The sequence below is a fragment of the Dasypus novemcinctus genome, chromosome 3 (genome assembly GCF_030445035.2).
Source record: "Dasypus novemcinctus isolate mDasNov1 chromosome 3, mDasNov1.1.hap2, whole genome shotgun sequence".
Classification (NCBI taxonomy): domain Eukaryota; kingdom Metazoa; phylum Chordata; class Mammalia; order Cingulata; family Dasypodidae; genus Dasypus; species Dasypus novemcinctus.
This window is the reverse complement of record NC_080675.1, coordinates 144,889,490-144,915,155: the sequence shown is the minus strand read 5'-3', so window position 1 is coordinate 144,915,155 and position 25,666 is coordinate 144,889,490. Positions and strand designations below refer to the sequence as shown.

The 25,666-nt window shown below is 49.9% G+C and overlaps 1 protein-coding gene across 17 annotated transcripts in view; it reads left to right on the top strand.

The window, feature by feature from the left end:
• Positions 1–25,666, top strand: part of TLE3 (TLE family member 3, transcriptional corepressor) — a 52,358-nt gene that overhangs the window by 5,864 nt on the left and 20,828 nt on the right. For 9 of the 17 annotated variants that reach the window (XM_071214266.1, XM_071214264.1, XM_071214265.1 and 6 more), the window contains exons 5-6: positions 19,347–19,409; positions 20,844–20,918. In XM_071214266.1, the coding sequence (XP_071070367.1) occupies positions 19,347–19,409; positions 20,844–20,918 (138 nt within the window). Of the gene's footprint in view, positions 1–19,346; positions 19,410–20,843; positions 20,949–25,666 lie in introns of all 17 variants that reach the window. The other 8 variants (XM_071214262.1, XM_071214260.1, XM_058294421.2 and 5 more) reach the window with 1 other exon arrangement.

Genomic DNA, 25,666 nt, shown 5'->3' with positions numbered 1-25,666 from the left:
GCTGACCTGTTTAGCGGTTGACTGGTGTTTTATCTGCACACACAATCAAGTGACTGGAGTGCTTGAATTATTCATGCAGTGTCCTGCCCTCTAGTCTTGACTGTTCGTGTGATTACCTCTGCCTGGAACAAACAGGCTGGATTCTTCATCTTTACGGTTGGGGTGGGGGCGGGGACTGTCTGTACTTTTATATAACAGATGATCTACAGAGCTAGCACCTTGACAAGTGTAGCAGTCACGTTTTTTAAAAGCTCTTATTTTTTGGCTCTATTGGGAAATGCCAATTAGCTGGGACCCTCACGTTCTGCCAGATGGGCCCGAAGAGCGACAGAGGTCGCCTGGTGAGGGGCATTCGGCCCATTTTCATTGTACCGAAAGGTTGAGCTCACTGTGGCTGGCTCCTTCTCTGGCTGTTTCTCTCTCTTTTTCCAAGCTGTCAAATCCCTGAGAAGTAATAGATGGCTTCTCCTCCTACTCTTCTGCCTCCCTCCCTAATTTTGGTAAAGCAAAGATTACAGAAGCACGGGGCTGGCCTGGGGCTTGGAGCAGTCACCTGCACCCAGCCCCTGCATCCAGGCCGAATGGCGAGGGTGATTCAGTGCGGCACCCGTCCCCGCCTTGCTCTTGGAGAGGCTTTCCAATGTCAGCCAGGAATAACAAAGCCAGCTTAGAAACAAGGGCTCCAGAACAACTGCTGTATGTTGGATATGAGGCGCTGATGCTGTAAGAAACCGCGCCAGGCTGTCTTCTTGCCCTACGTCCATGGATGCTGATGTGCTAAAAGTGGACTTGAGGTCTTTTGATTTGGGGGCGGCGTCATGTGACAACATGATACTCCACTCGGTTCTGTAAACTGAGCAGCCCTTCCTGGAATTGGAAGAGCTCTTTGGCTTCTGATCCAAACCTTTCAAGTTGCAGATGAGGAAACTGAGGCCCTGAGAGGGGAGCTGGTATATCCAGAGTCATACAGTCCCACGGTAATAGCAGAGCTGCTCCCACAGCCTTCCCTCCCGACCCCAGCTCTCTTTTTTACAAGACTGGAGAAATGAAAAGTGCTCCTTGACTAACTAATAGGATTGTCTATCTTTAATTGTTATTGCTTCTTTCTGCATTATCATCTGAAGAGATAAACCAAAGTCCAAAGTACCCAGTTTCAGGTTGTATAACCATATCAGCTGAACCCTCTGCCCACAGTCCTGTTCCCATTTGGATTGCCAGCTATTTGCACATCTAATGATTGATGTGTGTAGTAATAAGTCCGGATGTATTACCAGCCATCCCAGAGGTAAGGTTCATGGGCGAGGAAAAGGTGGTAGAACCTATGAACTTTTTACCTGAGAATGCACGAAGCTGTGGGGAGTGGCCATGAGCACAGGGCTGAAGTGTGTGAGTTGGGGAAATCTCCATTCATCACTCGCCTCCCCTCTCTGGGTCTTCTCTGCTGCGTATTAAGGAGCTGGGCCGGAAGACCTCTTGGTCCCACCACAGTTGGGTGTGCTACGACCATGTGAAGGTGTGGGTGGCCAGAGGGAGCCACCAGGGAGTGAGGTTACAGGGGCCCTGCCAATCAGTTGAGTCTGTCGTGGTAGGGAGAAAAGTTTGTGTCTCAAAGTCAGAGGGAATGTGGGTCCTTATGCCAGGTTAGTGCCTCTTTGTGTGGCATCTGGGTTGAGGGTAGTAGTAGAAGTTCCTTTGAGTATCATTTTTTCTGGCCAGAGAGTTGGTGTCCAAGAACCTTGCTACAGCCTGGTTTCCCTCTAACTTTTCCTGCCTTGTCACTCTTGGCCCACACAGGCTCAGCTTTGGGGTCTGCTGTGCCATAGCTCCCCTCATCCTGTCTTGTCCGCCTAGAGAGAAGTCACCCACCTTTCAAGACTACCTTCCACCCCAGGCTTCTTTGCAACTCTTTTTTCTAGTTGTTGATGGAATTGTACAGAATTATATGCCTCTCTCACCTTGTCCTTCTCCTTCATTTGACGATCAGAATGACGCTGGGAGATGGAAAAATATTCTCTCTATCCTTATTTACAGGCTAAGGAAACAGCGTGATGAGAACCTGGCTTCTAACTCAAGGCCTCTTGCCTTAAACAATCCTGGGTCAGAAGCCGCTGGAGAGCCCAGCATTCCTCCCTGGGCTCTCCCCCACCTAGTGTTGGAAGGATCTAGTTGATGTCAGAGGCTGGTTTCCATTGTCGAAGGAGCCAGTCAAGAAAGAGTTAGTTACCTTCTGTTGGTGGCAGAGGCTGGGGAGGAGTGAGGCGGTCAGGAGCTGGTGGCAATCTAGTGGCAGAAGTGTAAGCATGGGGTGTGTCTGTGCAGGAAAATGTTCTTCTCTATAGCCAATTGTTTGTACAAAATATAGGGGCAAGGGCTGAGGTGAGGGAGCACAACCAGGCCATACAAGGCCACACAAGGCCACATCCCAGCAGTATTTCCCCTGACCCGTGGTGGCTACTGGTGTGAGGTCCTCTCTCACCTCATGATCTCATGTTTGTAGTTACAGACGCTGTCTGGAGCACTTAGCACTTAATAGGTGGTCAGTAAACATGTTGTTTTTTCTTTCCTCTGAATTACTCAGATTATCTGGGGGTAGAGTTCTGAGCTGGGGATAGGAAGTGGGATTTTAGTTGTGGGCTGACCTCTGGCTCTGTAGGCTTTCTTTTGTAGCTGAACATCCAGTTTCTCCAGTAAAATGAGGTGCTCAGATTCACTCCCAAAACAGTGTTAGGGGCTGAATGTGCACTGGGGTTGGTTACACAGACAAGTAAGATACCATCCCCCCAACTGCAGCTTCGGGCATCTAAATAAATAATTGCAGTGCAGTGAGGTAAGTGCTAACTTGGATGAGTGTTATGGGAGAACCCGGGACAGAACAGCTTATTCTTCCTGGGCGAGAGGGGAGTCAGGTCAGAGAGGACTTTGCAGAAGGGCTGTTACTTGAGCCCAACCTTCAAGGGAGGGTCCAAATTATTAGGCAGAAGCAGGCAGTGGAAGCTCTCCAGGGGTGGCAGCAGCCTGTGGAAAGGCTGGGAGCTGTGTTCCCAAAGCCACAAGTCTGTGGAATGGGGGGAGGGTGCTGTATTCGGGAAGTGAGTTGAAGTGTTGACATTGTGCAGCAAAGCCATCTCCAAGGCTCCTCTGCCCTCACACTCACATCTGTGGCTCCCGGCACCAGGCCTCTTCCCACAAGGCTCTCCAGAGCTGGCCCAGTCCATCCGCCACGGCGGGGGGTGGGGGGGTCCTGGAGGGGGTGTGGGCAAGGACGCTCTGTCATCTGCGGCCTCCCCTGCCTGCTCCCCCACCCTAATAGACCAGTTTGAACTTTATTCCCTAAAGTGGCATTGTCTCCTTTCTCCTGTTGGTAATTCTGTAATGACTGGTTATGACCTGCCCCCTCCCCCATATTTAATTCTCATCAGCCCAGCTCTTCACTTTGCTATTAACGATAGCAGCCAGCAAAATAGCTTTCAACATGCCATTGACAGTCTGGTTTAAGAGAGCACTTGAAGTAGTGCTAGACAGCTGAAAGCACCCATAATTGTGTACCAGAGTGAGAACTGTGCTCAAGGGCCTTGTTTTTATATGCTTAAAGGGACAATATCTTGTTTTCAACAAATGCTCCCTGAGACTCACATTCAAGATGCCTTCTTTTTCTCTCTCTCTCCTCCCTTGGCTTTTCCTTTTCTTTCTCTTGCCTTACAAGTTGGGGCTAAGGAGAAACTTGGGAAAGAGGGACTTTCCTGTGGCCTCTTAAATCAGAAGCATTTGGTGGCTGTTTCTTGGAGACATCACCGCAGTCTGAGAACCAGTGGCTCCCGGCTGAGGGTTGTTGGACCTCGCATTTCTCAAGAAGGTCTGGGAGAGTGTCACTTCTCAGCTGTGTTAATTTTGAATTCTCCCCTTTGCTCAGGAGGTTGCACAGGCAGCCGGTCCCTCTGAATGGTCAGCCAGTCCCTCTGAATGTCCGGGCGGAGGCCGCCTTTGAAGGGGCGTGGGGGTAGGGCTGAGCCTGCCGTTGGGCCGCTCCGGGTCCTCCGAGTCCTCGGAGTCCTTTCCACGTCAGATTCCAGGAGTCCATTCATTCTGCAGAGTTCATGGGCCCAAGAGGGCCTCCCTGAGAAACAAGGAGGGCGGGCGGCAGGGCTCTCTGTGTCCCTAAGTGGAGGCTCTTAATGCGCTCCAGAGCCTAAGAGGCCCACCAGCTCAGCCTGAAGATTTGTCGAAGAACAAACAGCTCCAGTTTGCCCCTTCGCCCCAGCCAGCTCCCCTGACCTCAGCGTTACTTTGAAGATGGAGCACAGCCCTTGGGAAGAGGTTCCCTTTACCCTGCTGACACCAAAGCTTCACTTTACAGGCTGTGTCCTTTGAAGGGTGAATCGAAAGCCAGGTTTCCAGGGCAGAGCCTGGGAGGCCAAGGAACCCATGGGGTCTGGAGGAAGGTCCCTTCCATTGACCCATGTGTACCACCCAGCCAGGGCCTGGAGTCCCTGGGCAGCTGCCGCCACCACCATCAAATAATCCCAGTTGTCATGCGGACAAAGTCTTTGAAAATTTCATCTCCCAAATAATATAGATTATAATAATATAGCCCCTTCATATTTCTGTAGTACTTTATTGCTTGCAAAGAAGATTCGATGTTTTCCTCTTAGGTCATTACAATAACGGGCATTTAGGTCCAGGACAAACAGAAGAGACACAGGGTGAAAGCAGTAGAGCATGGCATGAAGGCCTGAGGTGTGAAGATGACCTGTATGCGTCCAGGGCGCCGGAAATCTGGCAAGGATTTCTCAGATTCGAGCAGTGGGAAGGGTGGAGTGGTGAGGCTGAGTGCCCCGAGAGTGCTGAGCCTCACTTGGAGCTTGGCCCATGCTGGGTGACCTTGTGCATTTTATGGGGAACTCAGGGCGGGTTAGGTTCTGGGTTAGAGACTATAATTTTCTAAATACCCTGGGAAGGATGCAAGGCTTTCTGGGATTTCTGAGAGAGGCCTGGAGACTGTGGAAGCTGTAATTGTAAAATGGGGTGAAAAGGTTTCAGAAACCTTTATTTAAAAATGTCTTTCATGTATCTTAGAACATATTTTCATCTGTCTTTTCAGACAGTTTAGATGTGAAAGGGGAAGAAACGAGGAGGACACAGCAGTAAGTGGGAGGGACAGATGATAAAGCAGAGATGGGGAAATAAGGAATGGGGGAAAGACAGGTAAAGCATGCTGATTTTGAAGGAACTAAGCAGGAAGAGAGGGTCCGTGGCTGGGAGGGAAATTAGTCACTCTGCTTATTCCTCCTTATTTATCTGTTCAGCATGGAGTTCTGAGTTCTGCCCTTATTCATTATCCTTTTAAATCCTTGGTAACTATTGTCCACAGCTCCAGTGTTTTTTTCTTTTCTTTTTAAATTATGAATGAAAACTACACTAGCCCAATGGGAGAAATTACTTTTTGAGTTCGTGCAGGAAGGCATTTGGGCCTCTCCTCAAATGGAGACGCAAACGTAGGGAAAGTTCTTCCCACCAGTCCTGTAGCACTCATTAGAATTTCCAGAGTGACTTGGTGGGGGGTGGAACTCTTCCTGGCTAGATCCTCCACCCCCCAGCTAGCCAGCTGGAGGCAGACGCCCTCCTCCCACTCCCTTGGCAGAGCCCTCAGCAGATCTTCCCTGACTCCAGACCTGAAACTGATAATAAATACTGGCCCTGACTCGCTTTGTCCTGCTGTGATCCAGCAGTGGGAAGGGTGGCTCAGTGCAGGCTAGTAGACAAGGGGCAAGAGTAAATCCTAGCTCCCAGATAGGCGCTGGGTACAGGGACTGTCAGGCTTGGCCTCTGCCCAGGAAGAAGGAGGGGGCAGACTTGGTGGGCCTGTTGAAACAGCAGGTGACACCAACTGTGTGGAGCGAGGGGCTGAATGGCTGGGTGGGAATAGAATCAGGGTGAGAACAGGGAGATGAAGGAGGTAAGCCAGTCAAGACTGCTGGGTCAGTGAGTGCTTTAGCTTGGCCTCAAACCCTTACCTGCCCCTTTTGCTAGAAGGAGTCCTTTCCTCTCATTTCCCCCTCCAATGGAGAGGGCTATAGTCTGTTTCATTTTTCTTTTAAATATTTATTTCTCCCCACCCTGTCATTGTTTACACTAGCTGTGTCTGTTGTTTTCCTTGTTTTGTTAGGAGGCACCAGGAACTGAACCTGGGACCTCCGCTGCAGGAGGGAGGTGCCTAATTACTTGAGCCACCTCCATTCCCTGCTTTGTTGTGTCTCTCATTATGTTTTTTCTTCTTGTGTCTCATTGTGTCAGCTTGCCTTGCCTGCCTGTCTCGTCAGCTTGCTGTCTTTAGAGGCACTGGGAACCTCTGCTCCCTGCTTTGTTTTGTCTCTCGTCATATTTTTCTTCTTGTGTTTCTTGTTGTGTCATCTTGTTGTATCAGCTTGACATGCTTGCCCATCACGCCAGTTCACTGTCTTCTTTAGGAGGCACCAGAAACAGAACCACAGACCCCCCCATGTGGTAGGTGGGAGCTCAGTCAAGAGCCACATCTGCTTCCCTATAGTTTGTTCCTTACCTTGCTTTGCCTGAGAGTGGAAGAACTAAGGAGCAACTCCAGAGGAACTTGGGTCAGTGGATAGTACTGCTTTGTCTCCTGCTCCTCAACCTTTAGGCCCTCATACTTCATCCCAGAGAAACAGAGGTCTCCATGAGACCAGGGTTGAAATGGGAAGAAGCAGCTTGGCTTGGAGACCGCAAAGAGCTGGCTTGACACTGGCCTCCGTGACACTTGGTATTTATGTGTGGCACCAAGGAGTCCAGCCTACAGGGACTTATTAAGGAAGCCTCTCTAGAAATTCCTTCCTCTGAGCCCTTCTGGGTTTTCTCTGTTCTCTTACCCATTAGCCTGCTTCTTCAGGGACCTCTACCTGACCGTCCCTCACTATCCCCTTGACTAGCCGCCTTTCTTAAACTCCCATCGGGCCAAGGAATACAGGGCACAGGTCCAGTGGTGGTGGGTGGGGTGGATCCCTGATAAGCCAGTTCTTACTGGCACCTTCGTGCTGATGGATTCAGAGTTTCTCCATCAGAAGTCAACCAGTTCTCAGAGGGAGATGTGAGGAATTTGGGTGCAGAGATCCACAACCCCAGGAGCTGGGAGGTGGTATGACCTGATGGCTAAGATACAGGCTTTGGGATCAGTACTAACGGGCTGTGTGACTCTGGCAGGTTATCTGACCTCCGTGAACGTCAGTTGCCTCATCTCTAATGGGGATAATACGTAACCTGCTAGAGCAGAGCTGCCTGATTGAACTTTCAGCAATAATGGAAATACTGTATATCCGTGCTGCCCAATACGGTAGCCACCAGCCACGTGTGACCACTGAGCATATGAAAATGTGGCCATCGTGACTGAGGAGCTGAGTTTTAAATTTAATTTTAATTAAACTTAAATAGCCACACGTGGCTAGTGGCTTCATATATCAGACAGTGCAGTTACAGGGAGTGTGACGAAGATTATATGCGATGAGGCATATTCACTGCTTCGTACAGTACCTGGCGTGTAGAAAGATCTCAGCAAGGTATTCTCACGACGGGACAGCGTCCCAAAGGTTGTCAGGACCCCAAAGAGTAAGGACAAGGTCCTTGGTATTGTCATAAGTAAATTATTTTCTCTGCATACCAGTTCTGCAGTGTAGGCACCATAAAGCCCACTAAACAGAAAGGAACACTGAGGTTTGAGGAGCTTATATGACTTGCTCATGGTTTAAAAGTGGACAGGAGTGGTTTTGAACCAGAAATGAATGGTCTTTTCATCACAGGCTTCACAGTTCTGGTCTTCCCATATACCCGCTCCCAGGCCCAGCTGTATTCAGGGCTTGGTTCCAGTGCTGGGAAGCCCCCCGGCAGAGCCCTTAGAATTCAGGAGGACTCCAGCCTCAGCCCTGTGCTGTCAGGGTTTCTCCCCCTTGGTGTATTGACGTTTTGGGCTGAGTAATTCTTTGCTGTGAGGGCCTGCCCCTGTGCATTGTAGGATGTTTAGCAGCATCCCCGGTTTCTACGCCCTGTGCATCAGCAGCACTGCCCTGGCTGTGACAAGCAAAACTGTCTCCAGGCGTGCCAGGTGTCCCCTGAGGGACCAAATGGCCCCGGGTTGAGAACCCTTAGTGTAGGGGCCAGAATACTGACTGTGGAGCGGGCGGGGTGGGGGGGTGGGGTACTCAGTTATGCCACTGGCTTGCTCTGTGACAGCGCTTTGCCCTTTCTGGCCCTCATTTCCTTATCTGTAAAATGAGGGGTTGAATTCCTTGGGGCTCTTTGAGCCCTCACCTCCTGTGACTTCGTGTGGAGTTGGGGGATGGTTTAGGAGGTCGTTTTGAGAGGGAGCAAATCATATATGTTTCTAAATAACTGATCTTGATTTCTGTGCCCTATGCAAGTCTTAATGCAAATGCCATCACTCCTGCAGCCCTCGTCTGGGAAGAGAGGCAGCAGGGACCCTTAAATTTAGCCTGGAGGTCCCAGGCCACTGGAAGGCGCATGCTTTTTGGTTGTCAACTCCATGGTGGGGTAGATAGAATGGGCTCTGTCCCTGCCTGTTCCGTTTTTCCCCCTTGCCCCACGTCCCACCTCATTTTCTTTTCCTGCCACCTGTGTTACCCTGTCCTTAAAAAGTCAGAGCCCGTGTTTTCGTTTGTAGCACTGATCTTATGGAGGACCCCAAAAATTTAGTGAGCTGCCTCTGCACACAAAATATGACTTTTACAGCCTGTTGAGGGACAAGGGGAGGAGATTTGCATAATGTTCCAAGGGGGATTAGGTGTCTGGGGGTTACCATAGCAACCCCACAGGGATGAATGGAGAATTTTTCCTCCTGATGGGAGTTGGCAGGGAAGATGGGGGAGGGGAGAAGAGGTTATCCGAGGGAAGGGAGAGAGAGAGGCAGGGAGGGAGGGATGGGGGTGGCTCCTGGAATGAATGGGCAGTGTTGGGGGAAGGTGTAATCTGAAAATGCTCTCCCTGTTCTGTCTATACAAGAAAGCTCTTTGAGGGCCGTCCCCCACAGTGGGGGTGGGAGGCGAACAGATTTTAATGTGTTTGGGAATCGAGAAATTAAAGAGAACAAATATTTAAAGATTATTGGATCTTGTTAACAGGAAGCCTGGTAGATAGAAACTGAGAGTTTGAGAAATGAAAGTCTTAGAGACTTAAAACCGAAAAGGGACTTGGGCTGTCATTTAGGCCACTTGCCTCCTGGGGAGTTGTGTCTTCTCCCATGGCCCTGTTGAGTCATCACTGAATGCTCTGAGGACAGGGAGCTCACCCACACACAGAACCAACTTCAGTTTTGAGAGATAATGTGCATTTTACTTACTCCAGCTCGGCCCCCTTCCTGCCACAGAAACTGAGGTCTAAGTGCAAGACAGACCTGGGGCTGGAATGCAAGTTTCTTCTTATTTTTTATAAAATAAACTTAATTTTTTTAAAAAAAAGTATTAGATTACAGAAAGTTACATAGAAAATGTAGGGGATTCCCATATACCTCACCTCCCCCTGTCCCCTCTCACATTTTCCCCATAATAACATCTTACATTAGGATGGTATCTTTGTTACATTTAATAAACAGATATTGAAGCATTGCTGCTAGCCCAGATCTGTAGTTTACATTATGGTTTACACTTTGCACCATACAGTTTTATAGGTTTTGACAATTCCAATGCTGTAAAAATGCCCCATGTTCTCCCAGTTCTTTCCTCCCCCTCCCCTCAGAACCTCTGGTAACCACTATCTTTATATCAGAACTTTATTACAAGTTCTTCTGTTACTTCAATAATAAATCTACTTTGGTCTGTGGTTGCATTGCCCTCTTATGTTTGTTCATTTGTCAGTCTTAGGGTTTTGGGGATCGTGATGCCCATTCTGCTTCAGATTGAGAGGGGGCTTAGATCTTATGGGGCAGGTGGAAGAAACTGTTTTGCTTACCGTTATAGTTACTCTTTATTTTGTGGGGATGGGGATTCTATTATTATTATTTAGTTAGTTGTCCTAGGCAAGTCCAATGAATTGGAGAGTAGGTGTTGGCCACAGCTCTGCTGAAATTCAGGGCTCAACCAGCATTGGACAAACTGAAGATTTAAGTCTCTGGAGCGTATCTTTTAACAGTTATAGTGTTAATTATAGGTTCAAATAAAAGGGGTAGAAGAGTCATTTGTAGGGAAATTATACATGGGAAAATGGGTTATCATATATTTCAGGGTAGGGCCACCAACAGGGTGCTGATTTCATGGGGTTATATGCCTTGCCTATAATGTCCGGATGTCTCTAGAGCCCTCAGGAGCATTGCTGTTTGAGGCTTTGTTTTCTGTGGCAGTTAGTGAAATCTGCCTGAGACATGCAAAAGTGTAAATTCTGGAATGACCTCCTGACTCACTTTGAAGTCTCTTAGACCTAGAAACTCTTTTGTATTTAATGTTTCCCCCTTTTGGTCAAGGTCTTTTTCCAAATGCATCACTGGTTAGGGTTGGTATTAATCCCTCGGTGCCAGGGAGGCTAATATCCAGGAGTCATGTCCCATGCCGGGACCAGGGTGGGGGGTAAGTTAGTGAGTTTATTTGCTGAGTTTGGCTTAGGAAGTGCCCACATTTGAGTAATAAGGAGGTTTTCAGGAGGTAACTCTTCAGCAATAGATATATTAGTCTAAGTTTCAATTTTACATGAATAAGAGTCATAAGTATAAATATTAATATTGAGAGCTTGGCATATTGGTCTGTTTTCTCTTATTAGGCACTGCCTATGATTCTTGCCACTTTATTTGAGAAGGTAGCTGTACTCCCCAGGATGGGAATTAAATATTTTGTTGGTTATTGTGTGGGTCTTGGCCCACTAAGATAATACCGTATGACCACGTGAACACATTCATATTCCATAGAGGCATGCCCAAGGCGCACCCTTTCCCACATATCCCCCCACTACGTACACCCTGCACCAGTGACACCCTCCCCTCCCATTGTTCCTAAAAGAACACTCCCACAATTGTATTCTCAACCTCAGTCCTCAACCTCCCCAGAGTTTACCTCTTCCTTCCTCCAGCCCTACTTGCACTGTGGATAACCCAGTCCATTCCCCCAGCCTTGCTCACACTCAGACGCACATTCACACTCCAGCACTGTCAACCCATTCACAACGCTGCACTATCATCACTCCCCCATCAACTGCCCAGCCACCCCCATCCACCTTATCGTAGATTCTGCACAGATTGCGCATCAGCTCACCACTCTCTATTCCCTTTCTATCTCTTGGTAACCTATCTGTCCAGACTCTTCCTCTGTGAGTGTGCTCAATATCCTTAGTTCATATCAGCAAGATCATACAATATTTGTCCTTTAGGGACTGGCTTAGTTCACTCAACATAAGTTCTTCAAGATTCATCCACGTTGTCTTGTGTTTCAATACTTCATTCCTTCTTACAGCTGAGTAATAGTCTATCATATGTATATCCCCCGTTTTGTTTATCCATTCATCCATTGATGGACACTTGGGTTGCCTCCAGCTTTTGGCAGTTGTGGAACATGCTGCAACGAACATTGATATTCATATATCTGTTTGTGTCCCTGCCTTCAGTTCTTCTGGATATATACCTAGTAGTGGAATTGCCAGATCATATGGCAGTTCTATACTTAGCTTCCTGAGGAACCGTCAAACTGTCCTCCACAATGGCTGCACCATTCTACATTCCCACCAGAAGGAGATGAGTATTCCTAATCTACATCCTCTCCAACACTTTTGTAGTTTTCTCTGTTTGTTTTTTAAATAGCAGCCAGTCTAATGGGTATAAGATGATACCTTGTTGTAGTTTGGATTTGCATTTCACTACCAGCTAGTGATGCTGAGTATCTTTTTATGTGCCTTTTAGCCATTTGTATTTCCTCTTTGGAAAAATCTATTCAAATGTCTTGCCAATTTTTTAAATGGGTTGTTAGTCTTTTTATTTTTGAGATATAAGATTTCCTTATATATGCTGGGATATTAGTCCCTTATCAGATACATGGTTCCCAAATATTTTCTCCCACTGAGTAGGCTGCCTTTTTACTTTCTTGACAAACTACTTTGAAGGGCAGAATTTTTAATTTTGAGGAGATCTCATTTGTCTTTTTTTCTTTTCGTTGCTCGTGCTTTGGGTGTATAGTTAATGAAACCATTTCCTACTAAAAGATCTTGTAGATGCTTCCCTACATTATCTCTAGGAGCTTAAGGGTCTTGGCTCTTAAATTTAGGTCTTTAATCCATCTTGAATTAATTTTTGTATAGGGCATGTGATAGTGATCCTTTCCTTCTTTTGGATATGGATATCTAGTTCTCTAAGCACTATTTGTTGAAGAGGCCATTCTGCCCCAGTTGAGTGGGCTTGGTGGCCTTGTTGAATATCAGTCGGCCATATATTCACAGGTCTGTATCTGAATTCCTAATTTGATTCCTTTGGTCAGTATGTCTATCCTTGTGCCAATACCATGCAGTTTTAACCACTGTAGCTTTTTAGTATACTTTAAAGTCAGGTAGTGTGATGCCTCCAATTTCATTTTTCTTTTTCAAGATGTTTTTGGCTATTCAGGATCCCTTACCCTTCCAAATAAATTTGATTATTGGCTTTTCCAGTTCAGTAAAAAAATGCTATTGAAAATTTTATTGGGATTGGATTCAATCTGTAAATCAATTTGGGTTGGATAGGCATCTTAATGATATTTAGTTTTCCATTCCATGAACATGGAATATTCTTCCAATTATTTAAGTCTTCTTTGATTTCCTTTAGCAGTATTGTGCAGTTTTCTGTCTGTAAGTCCTTTCATCCTTAGCTTATTCCTAGATATTTGATAGATGGGATTTTTTCTTGATTTCCCTTCTCAGATTGCTTGTTATTGTACAGAAACACTGCTGATTTTTACATGTTGATCTTATATCCCACTACTTTACTGAACTTGTTTATCAGTTCTAGAGGCATCAGTGTACATTTTTCAGGACTTTCTACATATAGGATCATGTTATCTGCAAATAGAAAAGTTTTACCTCCTCCTTTTCAATTTGGATGCCTTTTATTTCTTTTTCTTGCCTAAGTAGTGCAGGTCTCTTGACTCCACGTGGCCACCTCACTCCAGGGTCAGAAGCCCGTCTGCTTCATCCTGCCCCCCCCTCCCCCCAGCTTCCTCGCGCAGCCTCACTGCTTCCAAGTTCCCTTACAGCATGGACTCTTGGAAGAAAATGTCTGAGATTTCTGGTGGTCAGAGAAAGGGAAGGCGGAATTCCTTCAGGGTCATGCGTAGAAGAATGGTGACCCACCCCAGAACCCGTAGACTCCTCGCCTTCCATTTGTCCACTGCCCTGTGTCCTCACCATCCTCCGTCCCCTCGCGTGAAGGCCACAGGGACCCGTGCCCATGTCCCTCCCCCAGGCCAGGCAGGCCTGCAGCCCCCTCCCTCCCCCGGGGGGTGGATGCTCAGGGTCATGCTGAGGGCTGGGCCCTTCTTGTCCCACCCCCCAGCATGAAGAATTCAGCAGGCTTCCTCGGAAGGAATAAATATTTAATGGCATTGTAGTTATATATAATTTGATCAATATGTCAGTGCTAAAAGGGCCTTTAAGGAGGCTCACCCATCACTGAGTAATCTGTGATGCAAACCTTCACCAGCCCCAAGAGTAGCAGGGGTCATTATCTCCCACGGCTGCTAAGTGGATCATTTGTTCACCCCCCCTGCTTACCTATGGTGCTGCTTTCCCCCTGAGCCCATGGAGGGCATGGAATGGGGCCTGAGAACCCCACCCCAGCTTTTGTTGGAGGTCTGCAGATCTCCCTTCCTCTGAAATAAAGCACCTGCTTCCTTTGTTTCAGTATTCTCCAAGCTCGACCAGGAGAAAGTGCCTGGCAAGGAATGTCATTTTGTAGTTGAGTCACTGAGGGCCTATCAATTTAGGATTGCCTAGGAAGTGCAACAGGATATTCTAAATTAAAACGCCCAGGACTCGTTGTTCCTAATCTTCCAATTGTTGGTTGCTGGGTGACTGTGGCACGAGGCTGCTGGGAACGTTGTGGCTGGAGCCTCTGCCTCTTCTACACAACCCCCCACCCCCAATTCCTCCCTGTGGCCTTGTGATTTTAACTCAAGATGAAGCAACTCACTTTGAACACCCCAGGAGTCAGACAGAGCCAAGTAAAACCTGATTAAAATTCAAGAACCCCAGGGCTGCCTGAGATCCCATCCCCAGTACACATTTCTAAAGGAATAACCTGAGGCCCAGAAACCAAGACTTGTGTATGCCAAGGTCACGTAGCATGCTACACACAGAGCTGGGATGAAAGCCCATCGTTTCCGCGTGGCTCTGGAATATAAGTCACGTATCAGAATAGGCGGGTGTCTTTTTCCTCATCTCATTTTTCTCACACATATCCACCAGCAGGTGCGCCCTGACGGTGTTCTTGCCGTGACACTGCCCTGATTCTCCGAGGAAGAAATCCATGTTTTAGAAGTGTTACTAGCATTAGACAGCCCCTCATCTCTCTTAACACGTGGAATTGCAATTGCTTCCCCCTAAAAGAAATGTCTCGAAGAATCCTTGCCAAACTGTGTCAGGCTCACTAATCAGTCTTCGCTTGTAAATCACAGAATCTGGACAGTAGATGCTTGACACAGAGCTGACATCCCTGCCCTTGCCGGGAGGCTCTGTGACAGAGCCACACTCTTGCAGATGAACAAGTGGTTCATGCTGTGGAGATTGTTCTTAGGGAGGAGCCCCAGCCCAGCTCTCCATCCAGTGTAGCCCCCTACCCTGGCCAGTCTCCATCCACATCTTGAGGTGGCTTGGCTCTCTTCTACTTGTCCTTTAAACTCAAGTGAAGTTATGTTTTACTGAACTTTATGGAGGAAATGATATGCCACAGAACAATTCAGGGTTGTGTAGCATTCTAAAGCTAAATTATGGCTCCTAGATCTTAAAAGTTAACTGGATGGCCTCTTGTTTTGCACATGACAAAATTGAAGCTCAGAGAAAGGGAGTGATTTGCCCAAAGCCACAGAGTGAGGTAGCAGCCAAGTTGGGAGTAGAAGCTGGGCCATTTCTTGATAGCTTAGGAGGGTCGCCTGCTCTTTCAGGTGACTGGTTCCTCCCTCTTCTTGGTTTTATTTGGCTGAGGTTTAAATGAAGCGTGCATTCTCTGAGGTACAGATGACCAGGCAGTTAAAGCTAAATAGCTGGGAGACTGTCTCCTGGAAGTGGCTGCCAACCCTCAGCTAAATAAAAAAATAAAGGCAAAGGACTGGCTGGGTGCCGAGGACCCAGGAGTGAGAGGTTGCCCCGGGGGAGGCTCAGGAACTGGTTTCATCTCCCTGACTCAGTGTCATGGGCCAAAGGCAAAGGATGTTCTGAAGTAATGGCAGATAGCGAGTTTTTTAGAGAAATCTACTTTCAGAATGCACGAGTACCTCAGTTTACAGCAAAATGCTTTGAGGTCCTGCTTTAATGATCATGCAAATGGGAGCCACTAAAGTGCATTGAACAGATTGCTCTTTAGGAAATTACTCGTGCCCCCCACTACCTTGTTTTCTGCTATTTATTTCTCTAACAATCTCGACAGAGATGCAGGGCAGATGTTGCTCCCAGCGCCCAGTTGGTAGCACAGATTCTGAATTTCGCAGGCCCTCTGTGCCCGTCTCCCTGAACTTGTCCTGCCGTCTGTGGCTCGTAGATTAGTTCCTCCCGAGGAACAATGTTCTTCCACAGCAAAGCCGCCTTCTTTGAAGCAACTTGAAAAGAAGCTTTCAAAGGCGGCCCCAGCCTCCCCGAACACCTTGTTCCTAAGTGCTTTCCCCAGGAAGCCGTCCTCCCGCCCCTCGGGCTTGCATCCGTCGCCTTTCCTTTCGTGGCAGCTTTGCAGAACCAAGACGTTGGGAGGGCAGTGGGTCTCAGACCAAGGCTGCCTGATTGATAGCACATTGTGCTGAATCGCCCAAAGGAATGTTGGCCCATGTGATCTGGTTCCAGCTCATGCACTGTGACCTGTCCCGATGGTTGAAGTCGTGCGTCTTGGTTTTTCATTTTTTCTCTCTTTTTTGGAACTGATGTTTAGAGCTTGCTTGAGGTGGATTAAAGGCTGTTTCAACAGCTGTTCTAATAGGAAATGCTGTCAATTATTAACCCTGCCAGTAGTTTTTCTTTCAAAAGTATTTCTCTAAGCTCTCTCAAAAATGTCGAAATTTGGCTTCTGGGTTAGGAAAAGGGAGGACGTTGAATAGTGAAGTTGTTTAAGTGTTGAGCATCAGTTTCTCCATCTGAAAACATGGGAATTTTAATCCATGCCTTCCTTAGGGGCTTACTGTGGGTCCACACGTGCAAAATGCTTTTGGCAGCTGGGGTGCTGGTGCCTGTTAGCCGTTCTCGTTGTTGTTAGGAGTGGTTCGGTCTGGCCAACTTTCCATTTTCAGGAGCTTCTCCTCCACTCGCCACCCTCAAAAAAGTTCTCCACTTGTAAAACCTGCGTTGCGCCGCCCCTGGCCCGGGGCAGTCCTGACTAGCCTTTGGGCCCCAGGGAAGACTGCCTGGTGCTGACACCCCAGGCCTGGGGAGGGTTCCGCGTCCCTGTGTTGTCTGGATGCCAGTTTGTCGTGGTTTGTCGCGTTGCGGTGCGGGTGAGCGCATCGGGAGCTGCTGCCCTGCGGTGGAGGGGTGAGACTGAGCAAGCTGGCCGTGATCACACGGTGGCCGGCATGCCAGGCCCTGAGCTGGGCGCGGCTCCACGAAATCCCCGCAGGTCCCTTCCCAGAACTGGAGGATGCTGGGCTGTGCACCAGCGCCTGCTGGAAGATGCCGCCTGTGGGAAGCCTGTGGCCACGGCCTCCCACAATGCTATTTGCTGAAGGCGGTGGGAAAGGGGAAGGTCAGTCACTGAAAAATTTTTACTTCAACTGCTAAGACCTTGACCCTTGACCTGCTTGCCAGAGAAAGTAGGCCACAGCTAGGGACACTTTTATCCCCTGGGAGAGCTGGCGGGGGGGAGCTTCATAGCCCACCCCCCTGCCTTCCTGGCTGTGGGAGGGGACAGCAGCCAGAGAGTCACCCAGTGGCTCGCTGTGGTCTGGCTGGCCCGTGCTGTTACACCCTGTTGGTGAGAGCTCTGCCGCTGCCTGCCCCCCTCCCAATTACGTGTCAAGGCTCTGTCCTCCCTGGCCCCTCCCGCAGAGGCTGCTCACACTGGGGCAGGCCCAGATCCCCTGCCGGGGGGCCGTGCAACACAACTGAAAAATAAATGCAGGGGGTTGTAATATCGTTGGGCCAAAACATTTATCGAGCCCTCCCCTGTGGCGGGCATTGCTGCGCTGGCCATTTGAAACGGGAGGGCCAGGACCAGTGAGCTTCCTAAGCAACAAGTCTGGTTTATTTGGTTTATTTTTGTTTGGTTTTTGTTTTTATCATATCTTTGTATCCTTAATGCTTGGCTCATAACAAATGCCCCGTAGACATTTGCCGAATGAGTGAAGGCCTTGCTCTCTGTCTGTCTGGGCTTGAGATCCACATTAGCTGTCGGTTTCCAGATGAACCATTGTATACAGCCCTCACTTTTGACATTCCATCCTCCTTCCCCACCATCGGGTGATTTGGAGGAGGAAAACAAGGGAGAGCTGACCCTGTTTTCAAATAGAACTCTTCCCCACTTAACTATATTAATCATTTGTATAGTGATTACTTCATAATCTTCTCAGGTTCCTTATAGTATGAATGACAGACATTTATGTGTTAATGCATATATAGCTTGCTTCCTTCCAAAAATACTTGAGGCAGCTTAATGATTTAAAAGTTGGAAAATAAGAAAAAAGCACGGGTCAGGTTAGTACCTAAAGCCATGATAAATGGCAGTAGTGCTGATACAGGGAGGAGGGATTTTTCCCCCTGGAGACATTTGGCAGTATCTAGAGAAATCTTTGGTTGTCCTGATAGGTGATGCTTCTGGCATCTGCTAAAAAATCCTACAACGCCCAGGACAGCTTCCCCACAAAGAGTTCTCTGGCCAAAAATGGTCTGTTGCCTGGGGACAGTCTTTACAACAAAGACTTGTTCCACCTCAAGTGGAACCTGCCCAAAAACCCCGGGTCTGTTCCAAGCAGAGACTAACAGCAGGGGTCCCCAGTCCTCACCCAGGAGCCCTGATGTCCTGGGAAGCCTCCATGTTGGGGCGCCCTGCCCACTGGAACCGGCAGCCCCGGGAGTTGGGGCTGCAAAAGTCCAGCAGGTTTCTTTGGTGAACAACAGCTCTCTCTTCACGAATTAGAGTGTCCTTACGGGGTGGGGGATGCAGCCTCAGGAATCTGAATCCCCCCAGGGACCTTAGACAGCATCGTTTCTTCACTTTCCACGCACTAGATTTCTCATCCAGTCACATTGGACATGCAAATGATCCCAGATATTTAAAGGTGGTTGTCCTGGTTCTGGCTCTCCAAGTTTGCTATGTGCTAATGAAAGATCTGAAGTCAGCTCTGGGACCCCAGTCCTGGCAGCTCAGGACTCAGAATGAGAAGTGAAAAGCTGTTTTGAGAGTCAGCCGTCAGTGCTTGTAGGCCTCCCTGTCTGGACGCAGTTAGCCATTTAGCATCACTCAGGATCTGAACTCTGGTGACCAGCCTGGGGCTCACCCAGGACACTGGTGGAGAAGAGTTGATGGTCTTTCCTGGGGAGTTAGGGGTGGGGCGAAAGAGTTGATCTGCCTTTCTAAGATAATCACTGCGGGTGGTTAGGGAGCTAATGAGTTAACCTAGAGAAGGGAATACTTTGCCCTAAGAAATGGTAGGATTTCAGGCTGGAGAGAGTAGTGTGGGTGAAGAGACCGTTAAGCCACTATCACTGCATGTGAGCCTGGCCCCAGGGAGCCCTTTGGCACATGCCACCCAGGAGCTCCACCACCACCTCCTGATTTGCCTGGGAGCCTGGAGTCTGTCTCACTGCTGCCCTGGAGCCGCCTCCCTCGCCATGCTGCCATGCACTCTTGTGATGGGTTTTGCTGGGATTTGGGGGGGTCGTCTTGGTTTTACTTTACTTTGTTTTCAGAACTTCCGTCCGGAAGATGAAGACTATATTCCGAACCAAACATTATAGACCACCTCTGATAGGAAATTGAAACTCCCCGAAATGTAGGCAGGGGAATCGGAAGAGATTTCTTCATGCTGTGGATTTAAGGAGGGCCTCCTGACAAGAGGTGGACAGAGGGTGGAAGGGATGGCTGGTCATTAGGGCCTGTGGTTTTGGGAGAAGTTTGCACTTCCACTTGCTGGGGACATTTTAGTAACTTGATTTATTTGCCTGAGCGTCATGTGGTCCCTTTTCCTTTGCAGACAGAGATTGCCAAGAGACTGAACACAATTTTAGCACAGATCATGCCTTTCCTGTCACAAGAGGTAAGACCTTCTTTTATGGCCTCCTCCTCCTCTTCCCAGATCAGCCCAGTGGCTCCCCAGGTCTCGCCTTGGGCCCAGCACCCTGTCCATTCAAACTTTGTCAGCAGAAGTGACCAAAGTTGATGACCTGGGGATTGATGGAGCCCTCTGCAGTGGGTTCCGGGGTAGGGGGTCCTATCAGAGGCACCAATGATGTTCTGGTAGAAATGGTTCTCTGCCACCCCCCCACCTGAGGCTGGAGAGGAGGGTCCTGGCAGGTGTCTGGGCAGTGGGTAACCACTGGGCCCCCGTGTCCCATCCAAACCAGCATGTCTGGCCTCTTCTTCCCCATGTCCCAAATTCCCCTACCTGGAAACTTATGAAAGCAAGGAAGGCTGGCCACTCAGTGATGTAGACACCCCCGGTGAGGCGGAACCAGTACCCAAAGGGGACCCCAGCCTTAGGCAGAGTGTCCTCACCAGAGGTGTGACTGGTTCATCACATCGCCTTTTGAGCACACTTCCCAAGGGACCCTCACTTGGCGCGGTGGCTGGGCTTAGTGGGCGATTCAAGGGAAGCATCTCCGAGGAGGTTCCTCGGTGCAGGGCAGACCTCGGGGGGCCTTGTTCCGGTCCAGGCCTCATGCCCTCTAACCTGGGCGTCAGGATGCTTGTTTCCACCCCCGACCCAGCCCCTTCCTCCTGTCCTGGGCCTCTGAGACCAACAGCGATCAATGCTTGCATTCACCTGAGAATGGGGTATGGCTGTGTCCTGGAGCTTGGAGCCCGGGGACAGGGCAATAGACACAGGGCAATAGACACGGCAGGTACCACCTCCAGGGGCAGGGCTGCCTCCAGGGATAGGGCACACACTGAACTTTAACACTTTTGTTCCCTCTGTGGGAGGATTTTTAGAGAAAAAAAAAATTCTACTTTTTCTCTTTCTTTCTAGATGATTTTTGTTTTTGTTTTGCTTCCTTTCTTTCTGAATAGATGCATATGTTTTGTCCCCTGGACTCGTTGAATGTAAGGTGCAGTCATCTGACAATTCACTACTGACTACGCTTGCTGCATCTCCTAAGAATAGGACACTATCCCCCATGATTTCAATCTCGTAAACTCACTTAGGAAATTAATAATCATACAATAGTATCTTTTACTCTCCAGGTTGTATTCAAATTCACAGGAGAAAGGTATTTTGTCTGTGTGGTTGAGGGAGGTGGTCGCTTAATGGCCATCCTTTGGAGCTCATCCATGTTTTAGAACTTTAAAATATTAAACTTTGATTTCAAAAGTAAAACATGCTCATTGAAAAAAGTTTAATGGTAATACAGGTCACCAATCACCCATATCCCGTGGCCTGGAGGGGCACGTTTGCTGGTGAGGGGTCCTCCCTGTGCCCGTCCCTCTTGACTGGAGAGAGGGCCTCCTCTAACCCGTGCCCTTTTCCTTCCAGCACCAACAGCAGGTGGCACAGGCGGTGGAGCGCGCCAAGCAGGTCACCATGACGGAGCTGAACGCCATCATCGGGGTACGTGGACTCCCCAATCTGCCTCTCACCGTGTGTATAGCCCTTTTATTCCTCTCATTTACCATAACCAGAGATCAACCCTGACCTTAGCTGGCCTCAAAGAAAGGCAGCCCCAAAGCCCTGGCTTCCCCAAGCATCTCACGGACTTGGACCCGTTTGGGGCTCCTGCCGCATTTGGTTCCCCAACTGCCTCCCAGAACCCCAATTAGACAGATATTGGCCTACCTCAAATCCAGCAGACTCCAAAACTCATCAGCCCCCTCCTTCCCGGGCTTTTGGTGACCCCGCCCTTGGCCAGGGTCAGGAGCCTGGCATCACCTTTGCAGCCAGGTTGACTGACCAGAGTAGCTGACTGCCTCCTCATGCCTCCCCCAGGGCCCGTCTGCCCTACTGCCTCCTGTGGCAAAAGTCTGCCCTTCTTTGGCCACCTGGGATCAGAACCGTCTCTGCTGTACTGTTATGTGAAATGTGCTGTGGAATTCGGGCTGGCGCCTTGCTGCCCCGTGCGCTGCGCTGCCTGGCTGAGGTTAATTGCGTGCCCTTGTGAATTTCAGCCAGGGTACCTAGAAGGGCCTTTTTGACCTTCTAGAGATCCCATCTTACCTGGGAAGAGGGAAAAATAGCTGAGAGTGCTTTGTTGAGAGGGGAAAGGGGGAAGCCAAGCTCTCTCCCTCTTAGTGCCCTTGCCTGGCCTGCCTCCTTAGTGGATTTCTTGGATTCAGACACCATCTTTCTCCTGCTTTGGTGCAAGGCTAAGGAATATTCCACCTGGGGGGTAGGTATTTTTCAATGTGACTTTGGACAGGGCTCTTACCTCAGGGTCTACCTTCAGGTCCCAAAATGAAGTGGGGTGGGCAAGATCTCTGCTTCCCAGTCCCCAGAGCAGCCGGGTCAGTCTCCTAGGGAGCTTCCGTATAGTACAGCACCCCAGGCACTTGCCCCAGAGTTTTTCTCTGTAGGTCTGGGGGTGGGACTGGGAATCTCTGTTCCTGAAATTTTCCAGATCATTCTGGAGCATAGTCAGTCAGCTTGGGAAATGGTGGTCTGGTTGGCTGGGGTCTCTTCCGCCCTGTCCTTGGGGATCCTAGCTCGTGTCTGTTCTCCCTCTGTTCTTACATGACGTCACTCTTTTAAGGGGGAGGTCCTGCTCGGTGGCATGACCTTCCAGCCCGGGGCGGAAGCCTGGAGATGGGTGTCATAGTCACGGTTCTTCCCCGTGTGACCCTGGGCAGGTTCCTCTCTTGCTCAGGCCTCAGTGTCCTTACCTGAAAAAGAGGGCACTGGACCGGCTCCCCACTCTGGACCTTCCCAACTCCCACTAGGAATGCTGGGACAGTGATGCTTGGGGGTACCGTGGGTCACGCCGCCGGGGCTCGTGCTGGAGCAGACCCCTGTACCTACTGTGGGGAGGGGCAGAGAGGAGTCTGGAAAGAGGCACAGCAGGACAAGTTCAGTCTTCTGAGCCATTGAGCTTGAACTCACGTCCAAGGTGGGGAATCGTAGTATTTTAAGGTTTGAAGGCTCTTCAGAGATGACCTAGCCAAGGATTTTCAACCTTGTCACTATTGACATTTTGGGCTGGGTAATTTTTGTCGACTGTCCTGCACATCGCAGGGTGTTCCATGGTACCGCCCTCATTCCCACTGGTGACAGCCAAAAATGTCTCCAGATGTCCCTGGGGGACAGATCACCCCGACTGAGAAAAACTGCTCCTGCCCAATGCCCTGGTTTTACAGAGAAGGCCAGAGAGCAAGCGATTTATGAACAGTTGCAAAGCTTGAGGTCTGAATCCCAGCCCAGGGCTCTTCCCCACTCAGCTGAGCGCCCGCGAGGCCTGCGTCCTCCAGCTCAGTGACCAGACGTAGGGCGAGCGTTCTGGCGATGAGGGTTCTGCTGACGGTGCTAGAAGGGGGTGCGGGGCGAGCTCTGCTTTCCGGGTTGCCCCTCCTCCTGTCCTCCATCCCCTTTCTGGAGTCTCCTTAAGGCTTCCAGTCCAAGCCCTCCCTTCCCTGCAGTGGCTTCAGTGGACTCCCCTCTCCCCCTCTCCTCCCTCTTTGGAGTTAGAATCCTCTTTTGAAAAAAAAAATCTTTTTAACGTTTCAAGGAAAGAGTAAAATTGGGGAAGAAGCGCTGCTTGGATTAACTCCGCTTCCTTTAAGTAGTATTTAGGAAGCTACAAGTTAGGTCAAGGCAGCTCGAGGCAGATATTGGAATTCAATTAAAGCCAACGAGTGGGGCCTGTGACCCCCATTTTCAAGGCAATTGCTTCCCAGGCTCTGAGTGAATGCAGCCAGCGCCCTGTCATTAAGCAGGCAGCCGTCTAATCGCCGCGCCTGACAGAGCCTCACAAGGCAGGAATCACGGACAGCTGAGGCGTGCTTGCACTGGGGAGCTGTGCTTGACTGCATCCAGTGAAGGAGGCCGCTGGTCTAGTCAGGGTGTTCTTTACCTCCTCCTGGAGGAGAGCGGAGGGGCTTGCCGGTGAGTGAGCTGCCTGCAGGGAGAGGGGGAGAACGATGGCAGGGGCCGGGCTGAAGGGAACAGGGCCCCGCGGCGCAGTGGAGTAGACTCGGGGGGGGGGGGGGGGGGGGTAGGTTCTTACTGGCAACTAGTGGTTACCCCGTGGTGAGGTTGGATTGGCCACTCGGGGAGGAGAAGCCTTCTGGCACCTGGGAGGTAGGAGGGCTTTGGGCACGTGGCTTCTTTCATCTCCCCATTTGTGAAAAGGCCAGGGCTGGGCAGGTGGTGTATTGCAACCTGCTCCAGTCACTGACTGCGGCTCTCTAGGGCATGGAGTTGATGGATTCTGAGGCCGTGTCTCAGCTTAGCTCAGAATGGTCAGTTTGTTATACCTGGCATGGGCCTGGGTACAGCTAGTGGAGTGTTTATCACTTGGATTAGAGTATTTCCAGGGTCTCCCTTTCTGGTGAGAGAAGCCGGCATCCAAGGCTGGGTTGGAGTGTGAGGGGAGGGGAAGTAGGGGTGCACAGCGGAAGCCAGCTTTGCTGGCCAGGCCCACATGTCCCTGCTGGTCTGCAGGGAGTGTGCACCTGGGGAAGAGAGGCTGGAAAATTGTCTCCTAGCTAGGGCCTGGCAGGACCTGGTTACTCTAGGCTGCAACCCTTCCTTCTGGGATCCAAGTTATAGGAGATCCTACAGTGACAAGAGGCTCGAGCATGAGAAGGGAAATGTTGGCCATTGGTCACCGACTTGAAGAATCTCTCTTCTTCCCTGGCAGAGTAAAGACCCCGTACACTGATGTATCAGCCATTTGCAGAACCCACTTTTTACTTTGCTCTCTGCTGGGTTCCAAGGTCTTTGAATGGAAGTGGGGAAGTGGGCTCTCACTCCACTTGCGCACTGATAAGTTGGTCTGTATTCCCTTGGGAATTTTTAGTGGTTGAGGCAGTTGCAGGAGTTAACTTGATTTCTTTTTTTGAAACAGAGGTGGGAGGGGGGCTGCAGCAGCCTGTCACAAACTGCAAAGGGTATTTTGAACCCCTTCCTAAGCTTCTCACATTCACTCCAGGATGGTGATGAGCGAGATCCATCAGTTGATTGACTTTCCCATGTGGGAGAAGGATGGCAAAGAGAAGGTGTTTAGGATCCGTCACTTTCTTTCATGAGGCCGCTGTGCTGGGGGAGAGTGATGCTCACCTTGGGCCCTCCTCTAGCTGCTCCTGGCTTAGTGGACTCACTGAGCCCCTCCCAGCCTGTTCCTCAACTCGGAAATGGGGGTAGCAAGGGTCTTGTGAGCACGAAAAGCTGTTGTCGAGCATGAAAGCTCAACTCATTGTGGAATTGTGGGGAAATAGAAAGGAGCAAGTGTGGGCCAGGGGCTGCACTCCCTTTCTGGGAAGGGCAGTTAGGGCCCTGTCTGTGTTTCCTGGTGGGAGCCCTCAGTGGGTCTTGACCCCAGAAATGCTTCCACAGCTTCACGCAGTGGAGGGCCTGAGAAGTAAACCATTAACTCAGCTAGCAAAGGCTTAGAGTGATGTGCATAAACCACCTTACTTCCTCTGCAAGCCGGATCCTCCCTGGTGGCCTGCCCTGGAAGCGGAGGCGTCTGAGCTCAGGCCCCAGGGGCTTGGCATTCACGTGGAGGAGGGGGTGCATGTGTGTCCCACCCTCCTGAGGACATGTCTCAGGCACACCCGTGTCCAGGCACAACATGTTGGAGGAGGGAGAAGGGCGCACTCGTGGGTGGGCTTGAGTGCAGGTTCCTCTCTAGGGGTTGGAGGAGCGGCAATTGTCCATTTCCTTTCATGTCATGGATGGAGAAGTCCTGGGACTGGAAGGAATAGTGGAAGCTAGAGACAGGCGGTGGCACAGCGGTGGGTTTGGGGCCCTCCTCAGGCTGTGGCGTTGATTTCATTTCTCCACCTTGGGGAAGGCTCCCCACTTGGAAACACTGCCACCCTCCCACTCGGAGGTCGCTCAGCACATCGTCCTCTGAAGCCAGGGGACATGATGCAGACGGGGCAGCTTTTCCAGAGGGGTGACAAGAAAGGAGCTCGACTTCTCAGGGAGTGGAAATGTAGCCTGAGGGGGCTGTGGCCCCGCTTGCCAGCCAAGGAAGGGCCTGATGCTGGCAGTGCCCCATGCCGATCCCCTTGACCCTTTAGGGAGAAAACATTTGTTTCACTTTTTCTTGCTTCCAAGAATGGTGTTAGCAGAGCCTCTACCAGTAGGCCCTGGCATCTGCTCTCTCCCCGAGAAGCCTGACCGGTTGGCTTTTGGGTACCCGC